Source organism: Alnus glutinosa, chromosome 5 (genome assembly GCF_958979055.1).
Source record: "Alnus glutinosa chromosome 5, dhAlnGlut1.1, whole genome shotgun sequence".
Taxonomy (NCBI): Eukaryota; Viridiplantae; Streptophyta; class Magnoliopsida; order Fagales; family Betulaceae; genus Alnus; species Alnus glutinosa.
Window position 1 is genome coordinate 267,916 of NC_084890.1, and position 26,877 is coordinate 294,792.

Consider the following 26,877-nt stretch of genomic DNA (forward strand, 5'->3'; position numbering starts at 1 on the left):
GCTAAATTTTATTTGATTATTGTGTACAAAAGGAATATAAATGCTTTTAAAACACTAAAGAGTTAATTAAGCATTAAATTTGAAATGATTTTTTTTTTAATGTTCAAAATTATATTTATTTTATTTTTATTGAAACATAATAGGTACGTATCACACTAACAATATAATAGATTCCTACTATTAATGCTTTGATAATCAAAATCCAGGTTTCTCTTGCTAATTTTTTTTTTTCTTTACACTTCTTTCCATTTTAAACTACACATATGAGAATATTTCAAATATTTTAATTTATATGGATTAAAACTAAAAATATAGTTATTGTGTGCAAATTTTATATGATTTATATATTCATGCAATGTTCTTTATGCAATGGAGAATTATGACACGTGGCGTGAACCCATAATTTTTAAACACTGAACCAGGTTTTTAAGTAAAAAAAACCAGTGAATTTTAAAAGTTGAACCGGTTTTGTTATGATTTTAATAAATTTATTGTGTTTTAATGAAAAAATCATGGATGTTAATCTTCATGAGACCAAAATAAGGAATTTTTCACATTATATCATTAAGTGTCATTATAGCCACATTAAGTTGTGAGATTTTTTTATTTTTATTTTTATAAAAAAATGAAAATTAAAAACATGCATTAATTCTAAGTGGTCATATTTTTTTTTTCTCCAAAATTTTATTTCAAAAATTTTCTTTATATGAAATTTCATTAAGTTCAAAATTTTAATGTACAATACTACGATTTCAGAATTTACGACTCTCTAAAATTATAAAGAGACAAAATTTAAAATTAAGAATGTACTATATTAACTACGTATAATTGATCATATATTTATTGTATGCATTAATTCTAAAGAAACCGTACAAGTAAGCTGAAAAGTCATATTACTCTCTTAGATTGGTTATGTATACCTCTTTAGGGTTTGAAACATCTTGAATTGTGAAATCAAAAATATACATTAGCAACATTCAAGAGAGAAGAACAGATTGTTAAAGTACATAATTTTATTTTGTTTTTTTTTAAGGACTTTTCTTTGCTTTCTTTCTTCTTCTTCTTTATATATATATATTGGATTTTGTGGAGGTTGAAGGACTTTGTGTTTTATGCATTTTTATAATTAGAATCTATATATTCTTCCTTTTTTTTTTTTAAACTTTCCGTTTTCAACCATGTCTACCTATGTCAATAAATTTTCATAAAAAAATGTTTATTTTTCTCTGTATTTTTTTTTCCCAATGTTCAGAATTATTTGCGTTTTATTAGTATTGAAATATAATAGGTATCACACAAAGATTCCTACTAATTTTGTATTAATGCTTTGATATTTAGATTAAACTATGTATTATTTTTGAATATTTTTCTGTTTTTGAAAGCAAAATGAGGCAAAAAATTATTTGATTAAGCATTGAACGTGATGTGAGAGGATTTATTTGATTGCATTAAATGTTGAGTGAAAATTTTTGTTTTATTTTGTAGGATTTGGCTTAGGTGCTGTAAAAAAAAATTATATTACCATATTGACCATTGAAAAAATTACAGTACCTATGCTGTAATATTTGGAATTTAGATTTTCTTTTTGCAATTATTTTATTTTTATACTTTTTTTCGTTATAAACTACACTTATGTGAACAAATATTTTAAATATTTTTACTTTTTTTGGGTGTGATAATTTTTTTTTTTACAAGCATTTTTTAACCTATAATAAAAAGTACGATGAAGGTGTGTTTAAATTCTGAAATTAAATTATAATGAAGAATCTCACGCATAGTGCGGGTTATGAGCTAGTACAAAATAATTGTAAAGTACTTGTGGTAGATAAAAATTACAAATTATTTCTTAAAGTTGATTTTTCTTCACAAATTTTACAGAGTTTGTTAGGTTGTCACATCAATCCAATAAAAACAAGACATGTGTTCCTCTTAATAAAAAAAAAATATTAAAAATTAAAAACTTACAAATATTATATATATATATATATATATATATATATTTTAAAAAAAGAAAAACAAATTGACACTTGGGTGGCAGCCACCCCCTATGGGGAGGGGGTGGCTTGCGAGCTACCCCCAAAGGTAGCCAATGCCACCTATGGGGTTGCTCGTCGCTATCGCCATGGACTGCAGCTTGGGGGGGACACGCACCACCTTGGTACTGTCAAGGATGGCTCGCAAGCCATCCCAAAGCAAGATAGGAGTGGCCGCGCGGCCACCTATAGGCAGGGGATAATGCGCAAGTCACCTTAGAGGTGGTCGTCAACACCCCCATGTGTTGGGGTTGGCTTTCGAGCCACTCCCAGCCTGTTCTGGGGTGGCTCACAGGCCACCTCAAACGGGACCATGCTCGAAGCCCACCCCCTGCTCTAAGGTGACTTGTGAACGACTCTAGAGGCGGCGCTTATGGCTCACTGGCCACCCCCCTCCCAATAGGTTGCCGCCACCCCAAGTCCCATTTTTTTTTAATATATATAATATTTTAAGTTTTTTAATTTTTAATATATTTTTTTATTTAGAGAGACACGTGTCGCGTTTTTATTAGACTAACGTGGTTAAATTTGTAGATGGAAAACGACTTTAAGAAGTAATTAGTAATTTTTGCATACCAAAAGAATCTTACAATTATTTTTTATGCCACATAGAGTGATTTATAATTTAAGCCAATCACAAAAACCAATGATGTAATTTTCTCTACTTTCAATCCAATTTATGAATTTGTATTTTTGTTAAGAGAAAATCTTTAGTCAAATTATAGGACAATCCCAAATCCAGTATTATTAATGAGAAATGATATAAATATATCTCTTATAAATCTCATTTTCAATTTCATCATTGAATTTATAAGATATATATTAAGTCCTACAATTTTAATGTTAAATTTGAAACTTAATTATATGAAGATGTGTATTGAATATATGTGTATTATTTCTCATTATTGATATAGTAAACCAACTTAAAAATAAAGAATTATTCTCTTCAAATAAAGATATCCCAACCCGAGAAGCATTTCCAATACATAGATTTTTACGCTCCAAAAAAAAAAAAAAAAAACAAAGATTTTAGTTTCTATATTTTTTTTTAAATAAATAAATAAGAAGCTATTTGTCATTTTTTGGTATTAATCAAACTAAGTTATTTGAGTCACTTAAATGCAACAGTAACTTGCTAAAAAGTTTAATAAGAAGAAATCCCCGGCCCTAATTCGAGCAAATATGTACTCAGCACTTCATAGTTCATACCTTATTATTAGGAGTGTACAAGTAATTGCAGTTAGCGGTTATTGTCTCTAACTGCCAATCACAATCAAATTTTAGTAACCTCAACCGCTCCACCATAAACAGCTAGCGGTTTTAAAATAACCGTTGGTTAGAGCATCCTTAATGAGCTTTTCATTTCAAAATTTTCTCCAAAATTTGATAAAAAAAAACTCAAAAAAGACCACTCCAACAAACTCTCTATAATTTCTCTATTTTAGCTTTTGTTAGAATTTGACTCCAAATTTGGCTCACAAATTTTATGAGCTATTGAATATTTTATCATTTCTCTCTCATTTTACTTTACTTTTCATTTTTCCTTTCTCTTCATTTGTTAGGAGTGGTTGTTTAAAATCAATAAAAAATTAATATTTAATTAAAATAGAGAAAGATTTGAAGAGTTTGATGTAGGAAGCCTTTTTAAAAGTGATAAATAAAATCAAAAAAGTAGATTCTCTAGTTAAAATTTAGAGAAAAATTAGAGCTCACCAGGGATGTTCTTAGCAGTTATTGAAATTTATATTCGCACCGCATAACTGCTTTTTAAAAATTGACATATTTTTGTGTTTTAAGCTTTCCTTGAACATCTTTTTGTGACATATTTTAGATGATTTTGAGCATTTTAAAATAAGTAGAAGGCTTCAAAATATAACAAAGCTCAAGAATATTATTATTATTGTTATTTTTATGAATAAATATCAATTTCATTAAACTCAAAACGAAAACCCTAAATCAAACGCATCAAAATGGCGTCTTTTTGTATATTATTATTTTTTTATACGATTAGCGGTTATTAGACGGTTAATAACCATCTGCTTGTACACCCCTAATTATTATTGTTTCTCCTAATTATTTTAAAGTTGAAAGGAAAATTATAAATGTTTTCTTATCAATTTTTTCAATGCACAATCTGAGCTCGGATTCATTTGTTGATCTATATTAGATTTCACAAAGATAATGATGTATATATTAACACGTCATTTAAAATTATAACTAACGTAGCACCATATGCATTATGTCGCACCACGTACACCGTTAGATGTAATACAACAAAATTTTAATTGTTAAAATAAATCCTCTTCTTTTCCCTTAAAATGAGAAAACACATATTCCGAGCTATTCATCCATGTTGTCACCAACTAAACCAACCAGGTGTTTGATTCCTACACTTTACCGGTACAACAATTATACAACAGCCCTTCACATGGGGGTGGGCCACACACACTGGGCCCCACCCCATGTGAAGGGCTGTTGTGTAATTGTTGTAATGGTGTTGTAAATCCATCATTTCCCAACCAACAATACTCACTCCATTGCCAATAATTTGTTAAGTAGTAAAAAAGTACACCTGTAACATGCACAGAAGATGACTAAATGCTTCAACTGCCTTGCAATAATCATAGAGGTTACTGTAAACAATATACACGCAACACCACTTTCTATTCATTGCATCATCCAAGATAATCGGCAGAAACAGCTTTACATCTTTGCTGAAATGATACCGTGCACATATACACGAACCACCAACTGTGACTCTGCCAGGGGTTACACAAAATTAAAGGGGAAAAAGGAATTCCATTTTTACTAGGGAAGCCAATGCTACAATGTCCAATTAGTTCCAACACATCTGCTTCTAGTTCACCTCATTTGCAGGCATGGTGTACTTTCCAAATTTATCAACCTAGTGAGGCAAATGAACAGAATGCTAGCAGCACAAAAACTTGATTGATCACAAGTATGGTGAAATGCCACTGGATTCCTTTCTCCTCTTACTTCTAGTGAACCGAACCGAAAAAAGAAAAAGAAAAAAATCATACCAACCGACAAACAAATAACTGAAACCCATTTGTTCAGGCTCAAGTTCTATCCGAAAAGGGAGATGAACTTCCGATCATTGAAAATGTAAAAAAAAAAAATCAACATCCTCTCTACTTGATGAACCTTTGCGCAGAAAAAGCCACATTGACAGTAAAAGAAAAAACAAGCTCTTCCCGCTATCGACTGTCAACTTGTTGTAGGCTTGAAACTTATGTATCATCAACCTGCGAGTGAAAAACAAAACTCGGGAATGTGGTGGTGATGTCTCTGCCCAAGAGAAAACAGGACGGGTGTTAGAAGCAAGAGTTTGAATTCAGAAACTATTTCATGACTGAAATATTAAACTAAAAGAGGAGGGCAAGGTGGAAGAGACTCCATCATGCTCTAAACAAGACATGATTGCCAATACTAGTGGCATAACAGTCGATAATAACAAAAAATATGTACTTAAAAAGGTATAATACGTCACATTCCACATCTCTTGAATCATTTATGATTTCCAATTTCTAGAAGCTTCCCATCAGTATAATCTTAACATTACAAACCTTCTAAAATATAGTAAGCGGGAAAAACACTTTATAACAGATTTCAACAGGAGACAACATATATCGATTTTCAACAGGAAATACTATTAGTGGAACTTTTATCATCCATTACCTATTAAGTGATTCTCCTATGTGCTGGGAACATAGAGCAATAATAACTAACTCACCTGAGATATTGAAGGGTCATATTCTTCAAAAGGGATGGATGTCGCAAAACAAGGCTTCGCCACTCTTCCTTGTCAATTTTTCCATCATGTTTAGTATCAGCTTCCTCAAAGGTCTAAAAAAACCAAAAACAATGATATATATGGTGTGAGGATTACAACTGCAAAATTTTTACATTAAGTTTCAACTCAATATATGTTATTGCATAATATTGAGCATTTAATTGATTTACGAGGTTGACAAAAATAAGGGCAAAGAACATTGCATAATTACATTAATTCCAAATCAGTCATATATGCACTACGGGATTCTTAATACTACATAAAAATGGTCATATGGCCTTGGTTTATAGGGTAGGCACTAGTAGACCTCATTTCTTAAGGAGTTCAGGAGTGAAACTCTATGAGTGTCAATCACACAGGATGTGTTTTGCTCATCGTGAGTGTGGATTATGTGGGTTTTGGATTCTTCAATTGTGGAGAGAGAGAGAGAGAGAGAAATAATTTGTGAAAGGAAATTAATTATCAAAAAAAAAAAAAAAAATTGTGAAAGGAAATTACCTCCAGCACAGATGATAATAACTTGATATTTACGAAAATACATAGAAACTAAATTGTTTTTCTTATGCATTGAATCTAACTAGCAAATGTTGACCTTTTCACGCATCTACTCCCTAGATAATTAATCGTTGGTCTGAAATTCAACTTATTAAAGTACTCTCAGTCCAAGGACCACTGATGTCAGTTAGATTCTTATCAGTTTTGGATCATAAGCCTCGTCTCGTTTTGAAGGATAGGAAACAAGCAACATACTTATGTTTTGCTTCCAATTGATTTTGTGGGGTTGAAGAGAAATATCCAAATACATGTTTTATTCTTTCAATAATCTATATTTATAGCAATGAAATCCTACTGTTCCTACCCCTAGCTTTGTTGATATGTTTGTAAGATTGGCTTCCGCTCGAGACTCTAAATATTAAAGTGTCCCACATTGCTAAGAGATCCTTGTCTTGTAGACTTTATAAGCCATGGACACCCCTCCTCTCTCAAGAAGTCTTGTGAGGGTGAGTAAGGCCCATGGACTTTTACATGGTATCAGAGCAGGTTCCTTTCACAATGATGGGCATTTCCCTCCCGTTGTTGAACATGTGTTTGGCCAAAGATGCCACACATGAGGGGGCATGTTAAAGTGTCCCACATTGCTAGGGTGAGCAATTCGGGTTCACGGGTCGGGTTCGTGTCAACCCGACCGGCCCAATCACATAAACGGGTCCGACACGAACCCGACCCGATCATTTATCGGGTTGTGACACGCGACCCAAACACGACCCGATTAATAATCGGGTAACCCGAACCCGACCCGACAAACACGACTAATAAACGTGTCACCCGTTTACCCAACACGACACGACCCGACACGACACCAATTTTATAATATGCATGTTTTTTCATGGAAAAAAAATATTTTTTGGGTTAATTATAAGTATATTACTTCAAATATAAAGTAACCGGTGCTTGATGTTGAGTCTAGTTGACATCAAAATCTTAACAATTTTCTTAACAATTTTTCTCGTACATCAAAACAGTAGACATCAAAAATTATTCAGTTATCAATTTTTTTTCATAATATGCTTGAAATTTTGGGAAAGAAGGGTCAGATTATTTACATAGTCAAAGAAGTGATACAAGGTTGAATTGTTGAGCAAATGGGAAAACTAGGTTCCATACTAAGCTAAGAGCATTATTTGAAGCTTGGGCTTCTCTTACTCTACATTCCTAGTTGTGGTAATACCTTCGAAATTTATTTTCACCTAAATGAGGTTTGAAGTTGGCAGCGTTTTTTCATCATTCCGTAATTTTATTTTATTATTCTTTTTTCTAATTAATAACAGAAAAGGGTTCCAAAGGGGGGTCCTTCATTCCATAATTATATATTAGAACTGATACCTCTAAATACAGAAGCCACACCGCATGCAAAATAGAAGCTTCATCCCATGGAAGGTAGTTCCAAGCCCTAGTTTACACAGACTTCCCTAGTTTATCAAGCACATACGGCATACAGAAAACAAGCACATCAGAGACAACTGACAAAAAAAAAATACCAATGGCTTCATGTCTTCGATTGCCGGTTTTTTTTTTTTTTTTTAATCGGGTTATAATCGTGTTGGCGGGTCGACCCGATTATGACCCGAACCCGATTTTTTGTGTCGTGTTCGTGTCGGGTTCGCGGGTCGTGTCAAAAATTGCCAACCTTACACATTGCTAAGAGATCCTTGTCTTGTAGACTTTATAAGCCATGGACACCCTTCCTCTCTCAAGGCGTCTTGTGAGGGTGAGTAAGGCCCATGTACTTTTACACTAAATAGAAAGAGTGGAAAAACATTGACTTGCCATACATCATGCAGCAAATAACTCTGACAGGAAACGTACAAAAAGAAAATGACCAATTAGTCAAAACAAATGGACCAAATCACGACAATGTAGAGAAATGATCAATATCATTAAGACCTGATGCGTGAACTGAATCAATAAAAATAAGTACCTTGTCAATGATACTTTCTATCACGTCATCCGAAAGATTCATACCAGATTCAGCAAGTGTGGCCACCACCATTTGCTTGACCTATTCATTAAAATATTCACCAACCAACTTCCTTTAGATGCATGCCTGATGATTTTTTTTTCTTCAAAGAGAGTAGCAAAAAAACTAAAGTTGTAGCCATGTACGAGATACAAGGTAAAGTAAAAGCATCATTAATAAACTTATACACCTGTCCAAAACATTGAGGTAAAGGCAATTTAGGAACTGGAAACAGAAAAAGAAAAAGTGAAAGTGGTTTTTTATTTTTAAAAAATACTTCAATCTCATTAGAAAGTACAGAGATGCGCAACCCAAGTTCATATTAAGTAAACAAGAAAGACCCTCTATTAGGGAGAATAAGAAGAAAAAAAATCAAAAAATTTAGAGAAACTACAAAAGTATAGACTATTATGCACCGCTATGCAAGTATAAAGGGATTTGATCAAAGTGGTCTTAAGCTCCACCACCGAAGGCTCACAATCTTCAAAGTTCCTTGTGTTTTGCTCTCACTAAATTCTCCACATTAAGCACAGAGTTACCCTCCTCCAGACTTCTAATATTATATTGTACCACTTGACCTCTCCAACTATCCAACAACTCTGTCATCCTTTTCGGCATGACCTACTCTACACCAAAAAGACGGAAAATTGAAACCCATAAATCTCTCGGCACTACATAGTGATGATCTAAGGACTCCCCACTCTTCTTGCACATACAACACCAATCCACCACAATGACATTCATCTTCCTTAGATCATCCACAGTCAAGACCTTCCCTAGTGTCGCCATCCATGCAAAGAACTCTCAAAGGAGCCTTAATTCTCCACATGCTCTTCCAAGGAAATAGGAAACTAGCAGGAAAAGACAACGCACGATAAAAGGACCTTACTTCAAACTCTAACATATTTTATCCTCACCACCTTGTCTCAATTTGATAGTGTACAAAAGATCAAAGAAAGAAGTAACTAAATCCACCACCTAATCAAAGAAAGAAGTAACTAAATCCATCACCTAATCAAAGAAAGAAGTAACTATTGCATATGGTTGGTCCTTGATTATATGGTATATTTCCTTTCAGTGCTAAGTCTTCAAATTGAATCTGTACAGCACATGCTGAATTACAATTTGCTAGGGAGGCTTGAAAAATTCCAATCTGCCTACACAGGGAAAAATCTGGCTGATACAGAAGGCCCTTAAAGAGTTATCACCTCATTATCTGCTAAAACTTATTTAAAAGTGAAACATGAGAATTTTTTCAAGAACTTGGAGCTTCCAATTTGAAAGCTGAAAGGGGCTTTACAAAATTAGGTTCACAACTTATATGGGCAGACTTACTGAATTACAATTTCAGCCTTCCACTCCTTACGCCTCACATGTTTCCAGGATATGCACTGTTTTGTTCTCTATTCACAAAGTTTTCACACCCTTTTTTTTTTTAACAAGTAAACGAAAACTAGTTACTCAAATACACAGAATATACAGGAAAAACACCTAGTTAAAAAGAGAGAATAAGTCAAGAAAATCATGAAAACTAAACAAATTAAGATCTAAAGTAGTTGTCCAATAGTAAAGAGTTTTGAAAAAAACAAAAAGACTTTAAAGTTCCGTCACCATCCTCTCATTGTCTTCAAAACTTCAACGGTTTTTTTCTCTCTAAAGACACCACAAAAGGTGGGACTGAACCGTCTTCCACACAGATGTGCTCTAAGGACCATCTCCTAACCCTCTTCAACAAGCAAAAAGGTCTATGATTCTCTTAGGCATGACCCAGGCTAACCCAACACGATTGAAAATAGCACTCCACAAGGCACTGGCGACCTCATAGTGGAGAAGAAGATGATTCACAAACTCCCCTACATACAACATTAGTCAACCACAATAACAAGTCGTTTTCTTAGGTTTCCATGGTGATTCACACATTCAAAAGTTTTTTTTTTAAAAAAAAAAAGAAAAAAAAAAGGAGTTTATATGAGCAACAAATGCCCTAATGTAAGATTTTAGGCAACTCCAATTTCACCTCAAAGAATTTTAGAATATGAGACCAACTTTTTCTTAACCACATTTTAACCTCTTGTGGCTAATAAGCCAGAGAAAATGTAATTTTCTAAACGCCCCATTTCAAAAGAAAAAAAAAAAAAATCTTATGTAAAGATGTACAATTTTCTATTTCCAAAAGATAACATGCTAGAATCAAATAATGATACATAATATATGTGGCTCAAAATGGCTAATAATTTATATAATATATGTGTGTATAGAGAATGTAAGTATGTTTAGAACCCAAGTGAATAGGAAAGATTCATGGGTTTCACAATGATAGTTGACAAAATATGATATATTCACCGAACATAAATTAGGATAGCAATACCAATACCTCCTGTCTCTCGATGAACCCTTGCTGTTTGAGATCATACAATTGGAATGAAACTGCGAGAAGAGAAAAGTTAGGCATCCCCACCATGCAATCATAGATGTGTGTCCATGTGAGTGAGTGATGTGTGTGTTTGCATGTGCATGTTTCTGTGTGTCTGTACATCACCATGCAATCATCAGAGAAGTCAAAGGGCTAAAACCATGTGGGAATTTTTTTTTTGATAAGTAAAAACCATGTGGGAAAAATAACACAGAATAACCAAGCCATTACCATATATCAACTAGTCTCTCTTTGCATTCTAACCACCTCACATCCACACTAAAAATGATGAAGGCATAAAGCAAGAATTATACACATGCTACAGCTCCCCTTTCTTCTACTAGATTAAGGTACTTCGATGGATTCAACAATTTCTAAAATAGTAGCTGATACTTACATTCGATCTTATCATCAATTGGTGCATTGGGGTGAAAGACAGAAAGGGCACGTGCAAACTCTGCAAAATCTAGTATCCCATTGTGCTTTGTATCAAACAAATCAAATACCTATAAAATTTGAAAACAGATGGTTATAATTAGCACAAATACTATATTGAAGTCATAAATGTAGATGTGAGTGTTCATAAAGGAATTCAACTCATTAATGCATGAGCTCAAGGATTAAAAAAGTCAATTAGTGCAAGAAAACCATTTTGGCTTAGGCCAGCCAACCAACAGAGACAAACTAAGCACCGTGTACAAATCTCTTTGGGTAACATTGCAAAATGGGTCCAAAAGGGTTCAAGCCATAAAAAAAGAACGATGAATGAACCTATGGCTAGATAATTTAACCATAGACATGCCAGCAGATCTACATGATACAGAAAGATGGTGGAGATATAATTTCACATCTACTAAGAGAAAATATGTAGAATGCTAAAATATCGGAGAAAAAGCATATCAAATCCAAACCGACAGAAAGTGAAGAATTGACACAAAAAGGAATACCCGGTCAGCAAATAAGCTCTCCTTCTTGTTTGTCTTGAACAATGCCAGTTGAAATTCTTCCTGGAACATTAAATTCAGACGAACAAAATGGGATTATTTTTCTTATTCAAAAGGAGAGTCAAGTCATTACATTGAAATAAACTAAAACAAAGTCACTTCTAGTTTGAAAGTGCAAGCAATATAATTAAATTAAGATATAGATAGAAAAATGGTGAATGCTATGACTCTGGTACCTTATTGATCAGCCCGTCATCAATTACAGCACTGCTAATCTTTTTAAACAGCTCGTACAGCGCTTCTATCTCACTAACACTAACTGCATTTGAAGTAACATGAATTAAATATCTTAGAATGCTCCGGATGCTTATCCTACTCATAAGGTGTAAAGATGAAACTAAAAGCCCAGAGCAAATATTGGAAAACCCAGTTACGTGGTGTTCAAAACCATTTGGGATATCAGATAGTAATCACATCAATCATGAGGACCTACATGTGCCCCTTGGGTATTGTTGCAGCATGTAAAAAATATAGAAGCAAAATACCTCCATCCCTAGTTTTAAGAGATATTTTGAAAATTTCTCCTTGATGAAGGGAAAAAGGTTTTGGAAACTGTTGATGATGTACCTACATAGGAGACCTGGGTAACATCCTTTCTGTCATTAAATTAGAATTTGTAAAACAACATTAGCTTTTTAAAATTAACAATATAACTGAAAGAGACAACAAGCCAACGACTCTCCCATCACATAATGTTCCCAGACAGGCTTCCTGACATCTAGAACTGGAAAGTTTAACAAAGAAGGCAACATACAGACTGTCTCTCTTGCAAGAGCTTCTGGATCTTGAAGACCCTTGGGTTGATTATACAATTCAGGATCACAACAATTAACAACTGTTGCACACAAATGCTTTAATCCGTCTAGGCACTGCACCATGATATTTTCGAGACGTCAAAACACTCCATACCTGTGCACAAGGAAAAATTCTTGAAATCTACAGCCAAGCTGAGAGAAACCCACACACTAGTGATAAATTGAAAGGAACAACAAATTCTCCAGCTGACCTAGGTCTTGATAGTGAGTGGTTAAGGAAACAAAGTTGACACCAAATAAAAAGAAAATGAACTTTCTACAATGCTTGTAACAGTTGGTTTACCCTCGCCTAAACTAGCAAAAGATTATCGTTTTCCATATTTCAAAATGTACCCCTAAACACACAGGACCGTTAGAGTATATTATCGTACATCAAAGTGTGAAGGTGATTTATGACAGATTAATGTGTTACCAGTCAAGCAAGTTTGATGAAAGTGACAATAAAGCATAAAGGTGACTTTAACTGAAAATTAAGCAAGTAACCAAGAAGCACATTGAAAAAAAAAAAAAAATCTATAACACGTCTTTATTGTTCTAAACTGAAAAATGAGCAAATTAGATGACATCCTTTCAGATAAAAGATATGCATAATCACAGACTTTATGCATTAAAACTTTGCCAATATTATTTCAAGTTCAAAAAGCCAAAAGTAAATGAAATTACTTCAAATGAAAAAGAAAAGAAAATATATATATATATATATATATATATATATATATATATATATATATATATATATATATATATATATTACCAAACAAGTGAACTACTAAATATTCATTTTACTACTTTACAAAACTTTTTGCTACTTTTAACTAACATTTTTTTTTTTAATCATCAGGCATCCAGCAATATTGAATTGGCTACCCAAAACATTGATTGCATTATAAATGCACCCAAATGAATCTCTAAGATACCAGAAAAAAGTGTAGCATGCTCGCAAAGGCAGGAGATCAGTGGTTACCAAAATTATGAGAACACTGTTATGCTAGGAATAACTTCAGGAAAACTCTAAGCTCCACTTTGACACCTTCAGGTACATGGTATCTACAGAAACAGAATATGGTGCATGGAAATGGAAATAGGCAGTCAATTCTAATGACTGGTGTGTGTGTGTGTGTATGTGCTTATATATAAAAAGAAGAAACCATGGACTTATGTAAGAATCCGAAACCTTTTTATTTCCTTTGTGTGTGTGTGTGTGACTATATATAAGGGGAAGAAACCTTGGACTTCTGTACGAATCCGAAACCTTTTTATTTCCTTTACTTCTGCCTTCTCGCCACATACAAAGCAGAAATGAATATGATAAATGAATCATACCATTTATAAAAGTAAGCATATTCGTATGGTGAATGCTTACATGGAAGAAAGCAGTCCAGTCTATTTTCTTTGTCACCATGTGGATTTAAATAAGAAAGAAACATCAGAATCAAGCCAATTCTTTAAAATCCCCTGATAATTATAAAAATTTGTTGCCTTTTCTCCGTCTTCTTGGCAACAACCAATCATTAATGCAATGACACAAACACCAATAGGGAAACTGCAAATGTAAATGATGGACTCAATATCCCATTTTGACATGCGACAAGGGAATCCAATCTGCTTTTTCTTCTGACATAGATTAGAAAAAGGAAAGAAACGTCAGAATTTCATCCTACATTTCTTTTCTTTCCTCCATCTTCTCAGCAACAAAGCAAGCATATGTGCAGTATGAGAAATGCCACGTACAATTGATAAAACTAGGAATATATGCATGGTGAAACTGGCAGCCATTTTAGCAAATCAATAACTGGATTGACAAAGGAAGACAATCTGACCCTTTTGTCGCCAAGTAAATTATAGAAAGAAGATAAACATACGGATCTTACATCATTCACACCGTGGACTGTTGTAAGCAATTTAACACTTTTTCCTTTTACCCTATACTCTTGGCAACAAACAAAGCATAAATGTATACGACAGATGCCAATACGTCATATAGACCCAAATCATAATTACATGGCCACATCAACAATAGGGTCGATAATCCATTTGACAAGGAAAACAATCTGTTTCTTTGTCGCCATGCAAATTAATAAAGAAAAAGAAACATCTAGATCTTACTTCATTGGTACCTTAGATCACTACAACCACCCAATATTCCTTTACTCATTCTGTCTTCTCAGCAACAAAAAAAGCATATGATATAGGAACAATATATGAACTGTTGGCAAAACTAAACCTATGTATCTTTTTTTTTTAATTTTATTTTTTAATTTTTTTTATTAAGGTATCCTAGGTCACTTATAGCCGAACATACCCCGTTCACTACTGTACCACACACAGTGGTAGTCTTCCAAGCGCAAAGGCCCAGCCAGAATCATCAGACTAATCCCTGGCCCCATTCCCAGCGCCATTGTAGGAATGAAGCCTTTAAACGTGGGCAATGCCCAAACGGCTGGCCCCAAGAGGGAGGTAGCACCTATCCGGATTTGAACTCGAAACCTCAAGGATGATATCCCTAGAGGCCGCAAGCCTTACCATTTAGGCCACCCCCTTGGGGTTAAACTTATGTATCTTTATATTTTTTTTTTTTTTTTTGGATGAATAATGTATCTTTATATTGCAATAAAGGGATAATTACAAACACCCCACAGTCAAAGTGCTTATCACAGATTGGGGCGGCAGGACAGAAGACTAAATCTTTACGCATGAATGTAATGGGCAGCAGGGTAACTCATATCTATCTACAATTATTTAATACCATCAACACTCAACAGCTCACTGTGACAAAGAGCTTTTAACCTTGTATACTACATGTTCAACATTAATCTAGTCCCAAGTACTGTTTTTTCATTAGCAACAAAGTTAGCTAAATCGGGTGCATCTTTTGGGGATTCATTTGCATTATCACCCACAAATACCTGGGTTGCATGACCTAAAATACATATATTAAGAAAGGCCAATCGCAAACTATTTAAAAACAGAAACTTAGCCTGAAAAAGGTTGCCTTCAAATCAACCCTATAACTGACTTAGTGAACAATAAACAGAGGCAAAAGGCAAACTAACCGGACCCCATCAGTACCATAGTTAATAATGGCAATGCACGAACAGAAATATTACAGATGCCAATTTAAAAACCTAAACTTTCCGGTCCAATGCCACCATTAAAAACCAAAATTGCGACACAAACCACGCAAAGATAAGACCCACAACAGATTAAACAGAACCCATCAAAAAGATTGGGGATTTTCTTTCAATTAGTTTCAGAAACAAATATAGTTTCCCTGAATAATAACAAGAATCAAAGAGAGGGAAGTGCGGAGATGGATATAAAGGGCAAAAGGGGCTTACCTTTTCAGAAAGACCAAGAAGAAGAAAGAAGAGATAACCCCCAACGTGACGAGGAGGAGGACGAGGCAAGATTCTGAGACATGTCTAACTAAATCATTTCTCTTCTTTCTTTTTTTTTTTTTTTTTTTTTCAAAGAAAAATAAAATTTACTACCATCATCGAGGTGGGGTTCTATTCGATCCGTTTAAGCAGGTTCATGATTGTGATTATTTGTAAATAAAAAATGGAATCTGGGTGTTTAGTTCTGCAGTAGCTAGCTAAATTTGGAAGGCAAAGCGCCAAACCCCCGTTTCGCAAACAAGTGTTTTATTTTCATACGCGTGGCTCTTTGTTGGTAGGTCCAATGATCACGTGGAGTTGAGACTATTGGAGTTAGGTGGTCTTGCAAATCCTTCACCTTATCTGCATCTGCTGCATAAGACTTTCTGGGTCAAAACTCAAAAAAGTTAGGTTCAGGAAACTCATTAATTATTTAAGCCAGTTTAGAATTTTCGACGAAAAGGAGATTGAAACAGTTCTGCCTAGGTTGCCTAGGCTGATGTGACGTATGGTTTACGTACACTTTCTTATAATCTTATATTTTTATTGGTTTGGTTTGTTGGTGCAATAGGTAGATATGAGACAAGTTGTCTGGACCTCAGCAGCTTGAGAGAAGTTTTTTTTTTTTTTTTTTTGGTAATACTTATTTAAACACGAACAACCTTTCAATATTACGTGTCTTGAGATTTAAATTATGAAATTTAAGCCACCCTTGAGAGTAGGATATGTCACGCGTGAAATGTCTAATTGGTATTTCCCAATGGGGCCATGCATCCAATGGAAATTGAATTTGTCCTTTTTTTTGTTTTTTTTCTTTATATATATATATATATATATATATTTTTTTTTTTCCTGAGGGATTGAATGCGTCTATTGACAACAGCACAAATGATGTTGCAGTACTATATATTTAGCCTGGGATGGATAGATTAACGTCTAACAACATGCTCCAACTAATGATAAAGAACTTTCTACACGGACACAAATGATGCAAAGGGCTTATAAACAGTTCAAAAGCAAAACATTTACGAAGAGAAGAAAAGCAAATTACTGCAAGTTCAATGAGAAAAGGGAGCGTCTTCCTTTCCTATCTGTCCCTGCCTTTATCACGGCTATGGTCTGATCTACTTCCCCTTGGTATCATTTTCTTAGGATCCAACTTGCTCCGAGACATTCCTTCTTCTTTAATCTTCCCCTTCTCTGACTCCACTTCCTCAATTTCTCCAATGACCAACTTTCTTTCCAATGCTACTGGCAACTTTCCATCTGATCTGATCTTACTTTTATGTTGATCTTTTTCGCCTGTTCCGGGAATGGCGGTTCTTCTTATGCCCTCCCCCCTACTAAATTTCTCATCTGAACCCAGTTTTAGCTTAGACTGATCTTCTCTTACAGTGGGTGCCTGCTTTCCTTTAGAAATTATCTCCTGGAGTGGCAGCTTGTGGGTGTTTTCCTTGGAACCTCTCTCCTGTTCAAAAAAGAGGACTTGCACGACAGTTCTCAATGGTAGCCGTTCGTTTTTCACAGCATGGGCACGTACCACCGGAGATAACTTTTGGCAGTCCAGACTCCGGCAGAGGCGCTTTTTGTCTCCCTTGCTCAGGTCAGGATGCTCCTGTTTATCAATTCAGACACATTGTGAATGTGCTTATATCATTAGGCCTTAAATAATTTCAAAGTACATGGCAGGCAAATTGGTAGTTTATAATCCATGATAAATTGGTTGTCCTAACTAAATTAGTTAATTAATATTTTACCACTCGGAGGCATAGACTAGACAACATAGAATATTGTGATTGAAATTAAAGTAAACCATGAGAGACAGAATTCAAGTTCAAGACCGGTATTATGTTAAACTTTTAAGATAAGCGGTGGTTTAAGATTGATGTGTTATTAAGATACCTTAAGATAAATGTTGATTGCCTTGTAAAGGTCATCGTGTTCTGGCCGAGCAATATCCGGTAATGCTTCAGCTAGAGATACTAATTTTGATACAGGCGTGTTAGCATCCTTTGCAACCACTTCAAGGTAAGAATCAATGAGCTTCCCAACCTTCCTAATGGATCCCAAGAACTGGCTGTTTTCTGCAGCAGTAGGAGATTGTCTTCTCCATAGCACCACTAAACTTTCCAACACTGCCACAACTAAGTCAATATCGTAAGAGTGGCCTTCAGAGGTTGAGTGTGAAGGAAAGAGCATGTCACTCACAGTTGCCTCCTCAAATTGCAGACTAGATCTCCTTATGAGCTCTGTCTTTGTCACGGGAGAGGCTCCTACGTAATTTGCTATGCTTAGAAGCCTCAGCAAAAACCCAACTGAAACCGATCCTCGATCTCCAGGAATCATGCTCACTATAACTTCAAGAATTCGTCGATTCTTATCCTTGAATTCTTGATCCGTTTGAGTCACTGAACTCTCTATAGGCCTACTCTTTGTAGTGTCTGGTAGCCAACGGCAGGCATAGACATGCAAAGCTTCACCAATAAGCTGTGGTGGCAACATGTATGTCGATCTGATGGCAGTAATCATACAGCGGAACAGGTCTATGTCAAGATCAGATAAGTCCTCCGTCCACCAATCCTTTGGCACAGAATGGTGGTGTTTCTTGGAGTAACCGGGTCTAGTATAAGTGTAGGACCATGTGACCTGTAGAAAGTCATCATTTTTAAGCAAAGATTTCATCTAAAATAAGAACAGTCTTAGCCCCATAGGGTTGACTCGAGTAATAAGTCATTTGGCTCTGGTTTAAGGTTCGACATTTTTAAGTGCAAACAATTTTTCAGAGCACGCCCATGAGCAAAACCCTGAGAAAACACTTTGCACGGTGTTCTATAAATCTAGTCGGAGCAAAGTCCCATATACCCGGTTAAAAAAAAAAAAAAAAAAAAAAAGTCTTAGAATTTTCAGCATCTTCTGGAGAATTAAAAGAAGAAAATAAGCAGTAAAATTCTTCACCTTTGCTGGTGGTGTGAGGATTTTCTCAACAATAGAATCGATGCACTTTCTGGTGATTCCATAAGTCTCAGACCACTCAGGTAACTTTGATGTGCTCTGGAGTGCGACGACAGAGTCCTTCCAACCTTCCAGAATGCATGACATGAAGAAGGCCTCAAGTTTTACAACAAAGTTTCCCTTCTCTACCGATTCAGTCATTCTAAGGAACTTAGCAGCACAGAATGCCGATACAAAGTTGTGTGCGCTGATGTCAATCGTAATTCCATAGCAATATTTAGCGCACAGTTCAAAAGCATCTTCGCCTCCAGGAAGATCATGAAGCTCAATTGTAACAATATTGTCGGAATTGCCAGCATCAGAGTAAAGACGTTGCAAGAGGCCGCACTTTGGAAGAAGTGGAAACTGCAGCTAAGAACAGCACAATTAACAAGTATCATCTAAGGATGTCTTCTTCCAGGAATTTACAATCAGAAGAATTGAACTATCCTGAAATGCTTCTTTTCTTGAATTTCAACCCGTGATGATCATCTAAGGATGTACTAATTAACATGTGAACTGTAATTTCTCTTTTTCTTGAGAATCTGAGTCCAAATGGGAAGCATGCAGGAAGATACACAACAAGCTAGGAGATTGCATCAGCAAAGAACAGAAGTACAAAATCATTGTATACCTTATGGAGAAGATAATTGATATCATTAATTTGTACGATAATGTCACTAGGTAAATCTGAAATCATTGTCCTGCATTTGTTGAACAAATTCTATTAGTTTTGGCCCCAAAATGCTACACATTTCCGATTAATTAAGTTGATGATGACAGTACCTGGTAGCTTCTTCTGTGTAAAACGTGTCTAGCCTTGTCCCAAGTTTCATAAACTTCATTTTTGTGATGGCGTTTAATTTTTTTCTATCAAAAGATCTTGATCAGTCCTTCCTTCATATATAACATTGGGATCTGCCCTTTCCAGATAATTGCCAAAGGAAATTAAATCCAGAATCTAGAGCAAAAGGGTAAGAAAAGAAAATCAGATAAAGAAATTAAGAAGCAAGCAAGTGCAAATGTGCATGCAATGAATGTATGCATGAAATTAAGTGGATATACATAATTCAAAAAAAAAAAAAAAAAATCAAAGCAGTTATATCATATTCAGAGAATTAATTACATTGGAAAGAAACGGACTTGAGATATTTACTCACAAGTCAGCTTTATTGCTGTTGAAGTCAGCTTTACCAATTTTTTGATTCCAACATAAAAGTAATTAATGAAATGGAGAAAAAGAAAAAACAGTACAGTATGTAGACAATACACAAAGTCAGCAGCCTAGTTATAGTTGAATATATATTACTGAACATATATATTCTAACAAAGTCAAAGAAATTAAAGTTGTATATATAGGAGAAACGTAAAATTTAAAACTAAAAACCAACAGGCCAGGAAAAGACGGGTTGCAGTACGTGTGTCTTAATTAGGACGTACTTACAAGTAAATATATACGTTGGATTGTGAGCAAAGGGTGATTTTTAGTACCTGCAAAAGCTCAGTGAAACATGCATGCTTGAATGAATTTATAAGTCCACAGATTTGGCAAAAATAATTAAGAAAAATGGGAAGAGATCGAGAATGGAATGGAATGGAAGAGAAAAATAAAGAAGCATATATAGCGATCATGAAAGACAGGTTCATCATTCACTACTGACCTCACCTTGCGTCCAACAAGGGCCCAACCATCCTCATTTCCTGTACGTAACCCCACGAGCCCCTCAATTTATAGAAGGAAGTTACGCCTAGAAATTAGAAGAAAACAAAACAAAACCAAATTTTTGCTCTCATATATATGCGTTGCAACAAATGTATGACGCGAGAGTCGCAAAGAGGCAGAATAGCATGCATCCTGCCACTGCGCCTTTCAGACCGACCTTTTCTACATGCAATTCATGCAAATTTGTCTCCATTGTTGTGTTTTTGGAAGTTACTTTACAGTTAATCAAGTGGTTGAAATTCATTAAGAAAGATGTGAACGCAGCCACCCTCACCGACTTACACTAGCTAGGCTCAGGATGTTTCAGCCTTCTGTTGCCAATTCCAGACACATGTAAATTTATCTCATCTATGACTGAACAGCGCGAAATTCCGTTATAGTCTATATATAGATCGATGATCAGATAAATTTTGACAAACCATTCATGTTGTTAGTTTAATGATTAAATTTATCATTTTCTATCGATAATAGGCGATTTAACAAACTTCTCATTATATATATATATATATATATATATATATATATATGTCTTAGCTAGGGCCATTGGATCACTTTACGTCATAGAAGATACTAACGCAAAATATCATAAGAATGTGAGTAAGATCGATGCACTGCTGTTCCTAATCAATATCTTCTAAATTAATTAATTAGGAAGTAGGAGCCAGTTAGAGATATGTATAATGGGGTTAGGTAGGAAAATGAGTCCAGATTGATCTATGCTATGATACGATTTAATGTGAATTCCTAAAAAGTGATTTTATGATTGATTCCCGTCACCTCAACTCCCACAGTACTAGATAGGTCTCTCAATTATCATTCCACATGTCCCTTCTTAGTTAAATTACCTCTATTTCAAAAGTTAAAAATAATGTTGAGTATCACCTGCTCTTTTATCATATTCTTATTTTACTGGGTTGATACGACAATATCCACTAATTACTGGATCAATTCTTGTTAAAAAAAAAAAAATGAGTACACATTAACTTAATGAGATAATAGTAAGTTGAATTTGTAGTATGTAGATTTCTCTTAAACAAATAGAAATGGATGAATTTTTAATTTAATTTATATTTTAACACCTCCTCATGTGTAGAGTAAAACTCTCACTCGATAAGTGAGGTTCAACATATAAAATATTTAATTAAAATTAAAGGTATATTATGAAGATAAAGTTCAAACTTATGACCTTTTTAATATGATATTATATTAAATCACTACTTGGCATGAATGGTTAACATTCCTAAAAAAAAAAAAAAAAAAATTAAGAAAGAAGGAGAGGGGGTGCAACTAATTTTTCCTTGCTTTTCAAATATATCTGCTTACATGAATGGTTAACAAAATAGATCAATTATATTTTTTCATGGATATCTAAGAATATTTTTTTATATTAGTAATTGGGCCCTAATAGAGAGAAAGATATATAGATTCGAGTAAGTAACCTTTACTTGCACGGTCCTTCTCTAACTAATTAAGCTACTCCTTTAAAGTTATCTCAAATTTAGTACATATGAAACTATATTCATAGATGCTCAAGAATATATATTTGAGATTTAGCATCTGACATGAGTACCCAAGCATATATACTTCTAAAGTTCTAATTTCTAACAAATAATAATATAAAAAAAAAAAGACTTTTCTCAGCCCATCAAAAGAAGGGGGAAAATAGAAAAAAAGAAGAATCTTTTCAAATTGTTCTATAGTAGTGAGGGATAATGTGAAGTTGGTCCAGGCGCCTTTATCACCACTTATCGGTTGAAATCTAACCTAGCTATTTTGGTCTCTGCTTTCGCAGACAAATGGTGGTAAAGAGAGAAGCACAGTGCTAATGTGGCACAGTGCCCTGAACTTTTTTTATCAGATTGGGAAAAGCCCTTTGAGGTTTTTCTTCCGAGCAGAAAATGGCAGAAGCCTTCCAAGCCACACTTTTTCAAAAGGTAGCTTTACCAGATCCCATGCCAGAACCATGAATTCACATGAACAATCAGGAAATGTATTGCTTTCTGTCAGTCTAGCTCGCTGAATACATAATGAAATTGGTCTTTAATTATACTTGGATGATTGCATGCCATTCACTATGGTCGATCTTTAGCTATTTATGTTAGACGTTCTCTTTTTGAGATTGATAAAGAACTTTCCTTAAGCCGCCCCCCCCCCCCCCCCCCATAAGGGTTTTATTGCTTTCCTTTTGTCCATATTCTTTTGGAATTTTTTATTTAACGGCTACAGTGCAGTTTCTTTTTCTACATGCATTATCTTATCTGCTAGCAAAGTATGGCAGAATCCTTCATGATCTGTATAAGAGAATGAAAAGGCACCTTAAGCTTTGGGTTGGTTTTGAAGTGGGATACAACAATGACAACTATTTTTTTTTTTTTTTTTTTTCAATCAAAATCTCACCTAGCCTTATCATCATCCCCCTCCATATATACCAACAGAGTTAGCACTATATATAACACTGGAAAAATGGAAAATACATTGACAAACTCAAAAGAGGAGATGGGAAGAGATCAACGTACCACAAATATCTGATTGATGCTGTTTAATTTGCTTCCAAGAAAGAAGTACCATTTACAGATGAAAAGCTGCAAATTTAGGATTTGAGGTCCAACTGAGAGCACAAAGTTGAAGATGAGAGACCACAGCTTTCTGCTTCGGAAACACAGATGTATATTGCATCAGTGTCCATGAACATGAGCTGAATATATATATATGGCACGTGAAATATATAGAATTCATGCATATAATCCTCAGAGAGAGGGAGAGAGAGAGAGAGGGTTATGCCCTATGGGGTTTCTGTTAAAATCCGCTAGTGAGACACACCAACTAAATAAAAACGAGGCCCCCCCAGTGTGTCTGATCACCAAGAGTTTTGGAGAGAGAGAAAGAAAGAGTGGTTGGTTGGTATTAGTCAACATGGTAATATATCAAAAGCATATTATGATAAGCTGCTTGAACCGAAAAGAAATGGAATGGAAAAAGGGAGAAGAGTCTGATTTCTCTCTCTTCTCTCTTTTCCCCCAAGAGCTTGAAATTTGTGCTCTATGATTGAATTCAGAAAAAAGCATGCAATGCAAGTGGGCAGGCCTTGGGAGTGCTCCTACCCTAAAGAAGCATATCATGGGACCAATATATTTCTCCTATTGAAAGATCCCCTGTGCGTACCCCATCATGATCATGCTTCCCCCCACTATCTTTTGGTATATTCTTCTTCTACAGGTCCCTGTGTTGGCTCTTCCTGATCTGCATGTCGGCCACGTGTCTTGTCCTGTACCGTTTGTTACATCATCCTGATGGGATCTCTCTGGCTCTTTGTTGGTTGTTTTGGAGGCCAAACACAGACAAGTATTTCTCTTCCTGTCCCTGTGTGTTTCGCAAAATTTCATGCGTGTAGGGCTTCTTTCTGTTCGTGTGCATTCACACGTGTATCATCAGTCTTTTCTCATTTTTCATTTTTTTTTTTTGATGGGGATGTCCCACATGATTCTATTTAATTTACAAGGAGAGGGAAGGCCCACCTGGGCCACCTATCCCTTCAGTCCCTTCATTTGAAGGGAATGCGTAGAGGGGCTGTTGGGAGGCTTTTATCCCATAGCTTTAAGCAGTATTAGCTTAAAGCAATATTCTGCATTAATCCCAGCTGCCGAACCCCAGTTATGTTATGATGAGGTCCTGATGATGGTCATGATGATGATCACGATCTTAATAACATGATCATCATCATCATCATAGTTATCATTAGCCTTAATTACTTTCTAGTTTCTTAATTAGATTTTGTTATCATTGTCCAGCATCTAAACTAATCTTGGGAAAAAGCCAATCATGTGCTTTCATAAAACAAAAAGTTTTATCGGATTTGGGTCATGCAACAAGGTAATTGCTTACATAAGAGGTTGTTTGAGTCTCACTTGATCGGCCATTTGTTCGACTAAGTGAATTCAGACAGCCTTTGACATGAATAACCCCATTGTAAGAGATCAATTCGAATCCTCTTTTATCACCCAAATATTTAATTAATTCTGATGCATTTGCTACATTATTGACTCATGCATGGTGTAGCAACTAATGACATAAATAAAGTGGTATCTACTTCTTAACCTTTTCTTATTCTTCTAGATCATTTGGTCCCCCCTTTAAGTCAATGTAACGTAATGGTGCAACGTCTTATATTTTACACAAATGTATAGCCTCTCTCTTCAAAGTGTTCCATTCAAGATCCGCTCTATATATTGTAAGTGAAATAGAGATGATTTATTTCATAGTGCATACTAAATTTTACAAATCAAATAGTATATATATATATATATATATATATATATATGTTATTACATCATTTAAAATGTTAAAATGACATGACACCATTTTCATCGTTATATGCAATAAAACAAAATATAGACAATAAAATACATGATCTCCACTTCACTTATTGTTAATTGAGTGGTGCATTTTTCCCTTAATTATATTTTTAAAATATGGGATCTCGCTATAATATAGAGAAGCAAAGACGCCAATGATATAAATACAAGGACTAGCCGGTAAGTATTTATGTACTGTTTTTCAATAAATGCAATGATGGGGACAAAATTTTTCTCTTTGGAGGCCGGATTAATAAAATAATATTACTATAAACAACATTAAAAAAATTATATGAGAAAAAAATTTCAAACGAGATATTTTATGGTTTTTTAATTGAAATATATTGCCTATTCCTGTAAGAATAGTTATTTATCTATTTAAGGGAACAATCATTCACATAGAAATGACAATTCCAAATAATGGATTTGAAGCGAGTAAAGAAATAGTTATTTTATAGGAATATCCATTCCATTAATATAGGAGTCTATTTTGCATATCAAAAGTGCCCTAAATATTTTAGAGATTTCTTTCTATATAGATAACTAAATATATTGTAAGAAAGCCATCCTCCATTTGGTTGCAAGATGTTATAATTAAGAGTAATGATTCACTACCATCTAAATATACAACTTTTTACCACCTTGTCTATGTGGCAAGGTGGTCCCCTACTAATTTTAGAGTTTTTTTATTTTTAAAAAATAAAATAAAGTCGGGGACCACCTTGCCACATAGACAAGGTGGTGAAAAGTTGTATATTTAGGTGGTGAAGAATCATTTCTCTATAATTAATTCCCAATCAAAAGAATGATAAGAAAGTAAAGAACTATATATAAACTATATGTATTAATATGTGGCTGGTCATACCAAAATATTTCCAGCACTAAATTTGAATCCTCACCCACTTTGTAGAATAGTACACTCACAAACATTAGTATAATTATGTAAACGTTCTTTAAAATTGAATCAACCACATATAACCTAGCTTGCTAAAAAGCTTATTATTAATTAATTAAGTATTATATATAAGGAAATACATTTACAACAAGCTTCAACCGTACATAACACAGCACATGGACTAATAAGACTATGGGCTATGACATGTTTGTCGACATGTACGTTGCTACACATGGAATTGAAAGCTATATATTGTGAGAAAGATTATACTGAAGTTGACTTGATTGGCAATTGCTGTAGTGATCATGTTTGTTCTTCGATCTTGTCTGTGTCTTAGTAAAAGATTTGCCTAGCTTTTAACTACCCGTAAATCTTGCATTAAACCCCCATCAATTCCTTTAGAAATTTCAAATTTCATTACCTTTTCTTAAAAAATAACATCAATAATAATTAAGAATAGGATAATCATCATCGATTCCATTACGTACCATAAATATCACTTCTGAGACTAGTTTGTTGATTACACATCGACTAATACGATATCATGCAACATATTATGTTTGTTTGCCACTTAGACTGCTTTTTAAGCATACTTTTTTAAGCAAGCTATCATGTATATAAAATGTTTGAACATACTCCTTCTAAGCTTTATCACTGAAGACTCTATGTCTTCAAAACTCCAGGCATTCCGCTCTCTAAAAGCACCATATTAAACACATGCTATAGAACCAACTTCCATACTCTACCATAATATTACCACGCCCTACCTAACCTTCCCAAATCACCAACAAATCTTTATACCTTGTAGGCATAACCCAATCAACATCAAACAAATCAGATTGATAATAGTAATAAACCTCAAACAAAATTACCAAAGCTATCGAGTACTATTACCCTGTTTGGGGTTGATTTGGTTATACCTAAAAGGTTTAAAGATTTGTT

At 34.5% G+C, this 26,877-nt stretch overlaps 2 protein-coding genes across 11 annotated transcripts; both read right to left on the minus strand.

Moving 5' to 3' along the window:
- Window positions 1-4,628: 4,628 nt before the first annotated feature.
- LOC133868320 (calcineurin B-like protein 3) lies at window positions 4,629-16,250 on the minus strand. 3 transcript variants are annotated; one of them, XM_062305160.1, is made up of 10 exons: window positions 15,936-16,244; window positions 13,562-13,644; window positions 12,537-12,691; window positions 11,959-12,041; window positions 11,726-11,785; window positions 11,176-11,284; window positions 10,740-10,792; window positions 8,327-8,407; window positions 5,788-5,900; window positions 4,629-5,342 (listed from the first exon to the last, which is right to left on the minus strand). In XM_062305160.1, the coding sequence occupies exons 3-10, from the start codon at window positions 12,658-12,660 to the stop codon at window positions 5,285-5,287; spliced, it is 681 nt and encodes a 226-aa protein (XP_062161144.1). In that variant the 5' UTR covers window positions 12,661-12,691; window positions 13,562-13,644; window positions 15,936-16,244; the 3' UTR covers window positions 4,629-5,284. The 3 variants fall into 3 exon arrangements, with proteins under 3 accessions (XP_062161144.1, XP_062161145.1, XP_062161146.1); XM_062305161.1 differs by lacking the exon at window positions 13,562-13,644; XM_062305162.1 differs by lacking the exon at window positions 4,629-5,342 and having other exon boundaries at window positions 5,784-5,900; window positions 15,936-16,250.
- A 653-nt stretch (window positions 16,251-16,903) lies between these two features.
- Window positions 16,904-23,689, minus strand: LOC133867605 (BTB/POZ domain-containing protein At5g47800). Of its 8 annotated transcripts, none has more exons than XM_062304353.1 (8): window positions 23,205-23,689; window positions 20,627-20,666; window positions 20,410-20,456; window positions 19,752-19,926; window positions 19,600-19,669; window positions 18,930-19,337; window positions 17,877-18,620; window positions 16,904-17,589 (listed from the first exon to the last, which is right to left on the minus strand). In XM_062304353.1, the coding sequence occupies exons 4-8, from the start codon at window positions 19,808-19,810 to the stop codon at window positions 17,062-17,064; spliced, it is 1,809 nt and encodes a 602-aa protein (XP_062160337.1). In that variant the 5' UTR covers window positions 19,811-19,926; window positions 20,410-20,456; window positions 20,627-20,666; window positions 23,205-23,689; the 3' UTR covers window positions 16,904-17,061. The 8 variants fall into 8 exon arrangements, with proteins under 8 accessions (XP_062160337.1, XP_062160338.1, XP_062160335.1 ...); XM_062304354.1 differs by having other exon boundaries at window positions 20,632-20,688; XM_062304351.1 differs by having other exon boundaries at window positions 20,627-20,688.
- Window positions 23,690-26,877: the final 3,188 nt, after the last annotated feature.

Bases quoted from the DNA above. Each gene is read 5' to 3' on its own strand.
- LOC133868320 (XM_062305161.1), bottom strand. From the start codon at position 12,660: ATGGTGCAGTGCCTAGACGGATTAAAGCATTTGTGTGCAACAGTTGTT. The intron at 11,786-11,958 runs GTACCAGAGTCA...TTAATGTTCCAG, and splicing joins ATGACGGGCTGATCAATAAG to GAAGAATTTCAACTGGCATT. The intron at 8,408-10,739 runs GTATTGGTATTG...TTTAATGAATAG, and splicing joins GGTTCATCGAGAGACAGGAG to GTCAAGCAAATGGTGGTGGC.
- LOC133867605 (XM_062304350.1), bottom strand. From the start codon at position 19,810: ATGAAGTTTATGAAACTTGGGACAAGGCTAGACACGTTTTACACAGAA. The intron at 18,621-18,929 runs GTGAAGAATTTT...GACTTTCTACAG, and splicing joins TCCTCACACCACCAGCAAAG to GTCACATGGTCCTACACTTA. The intron at 17,590-17,876 runs GTATCTTAATAA...ATTGATAAACAG, and splicing joins CAATCAACATTTATCTTAAG to GAGCATCCTGACCTGAGCAA.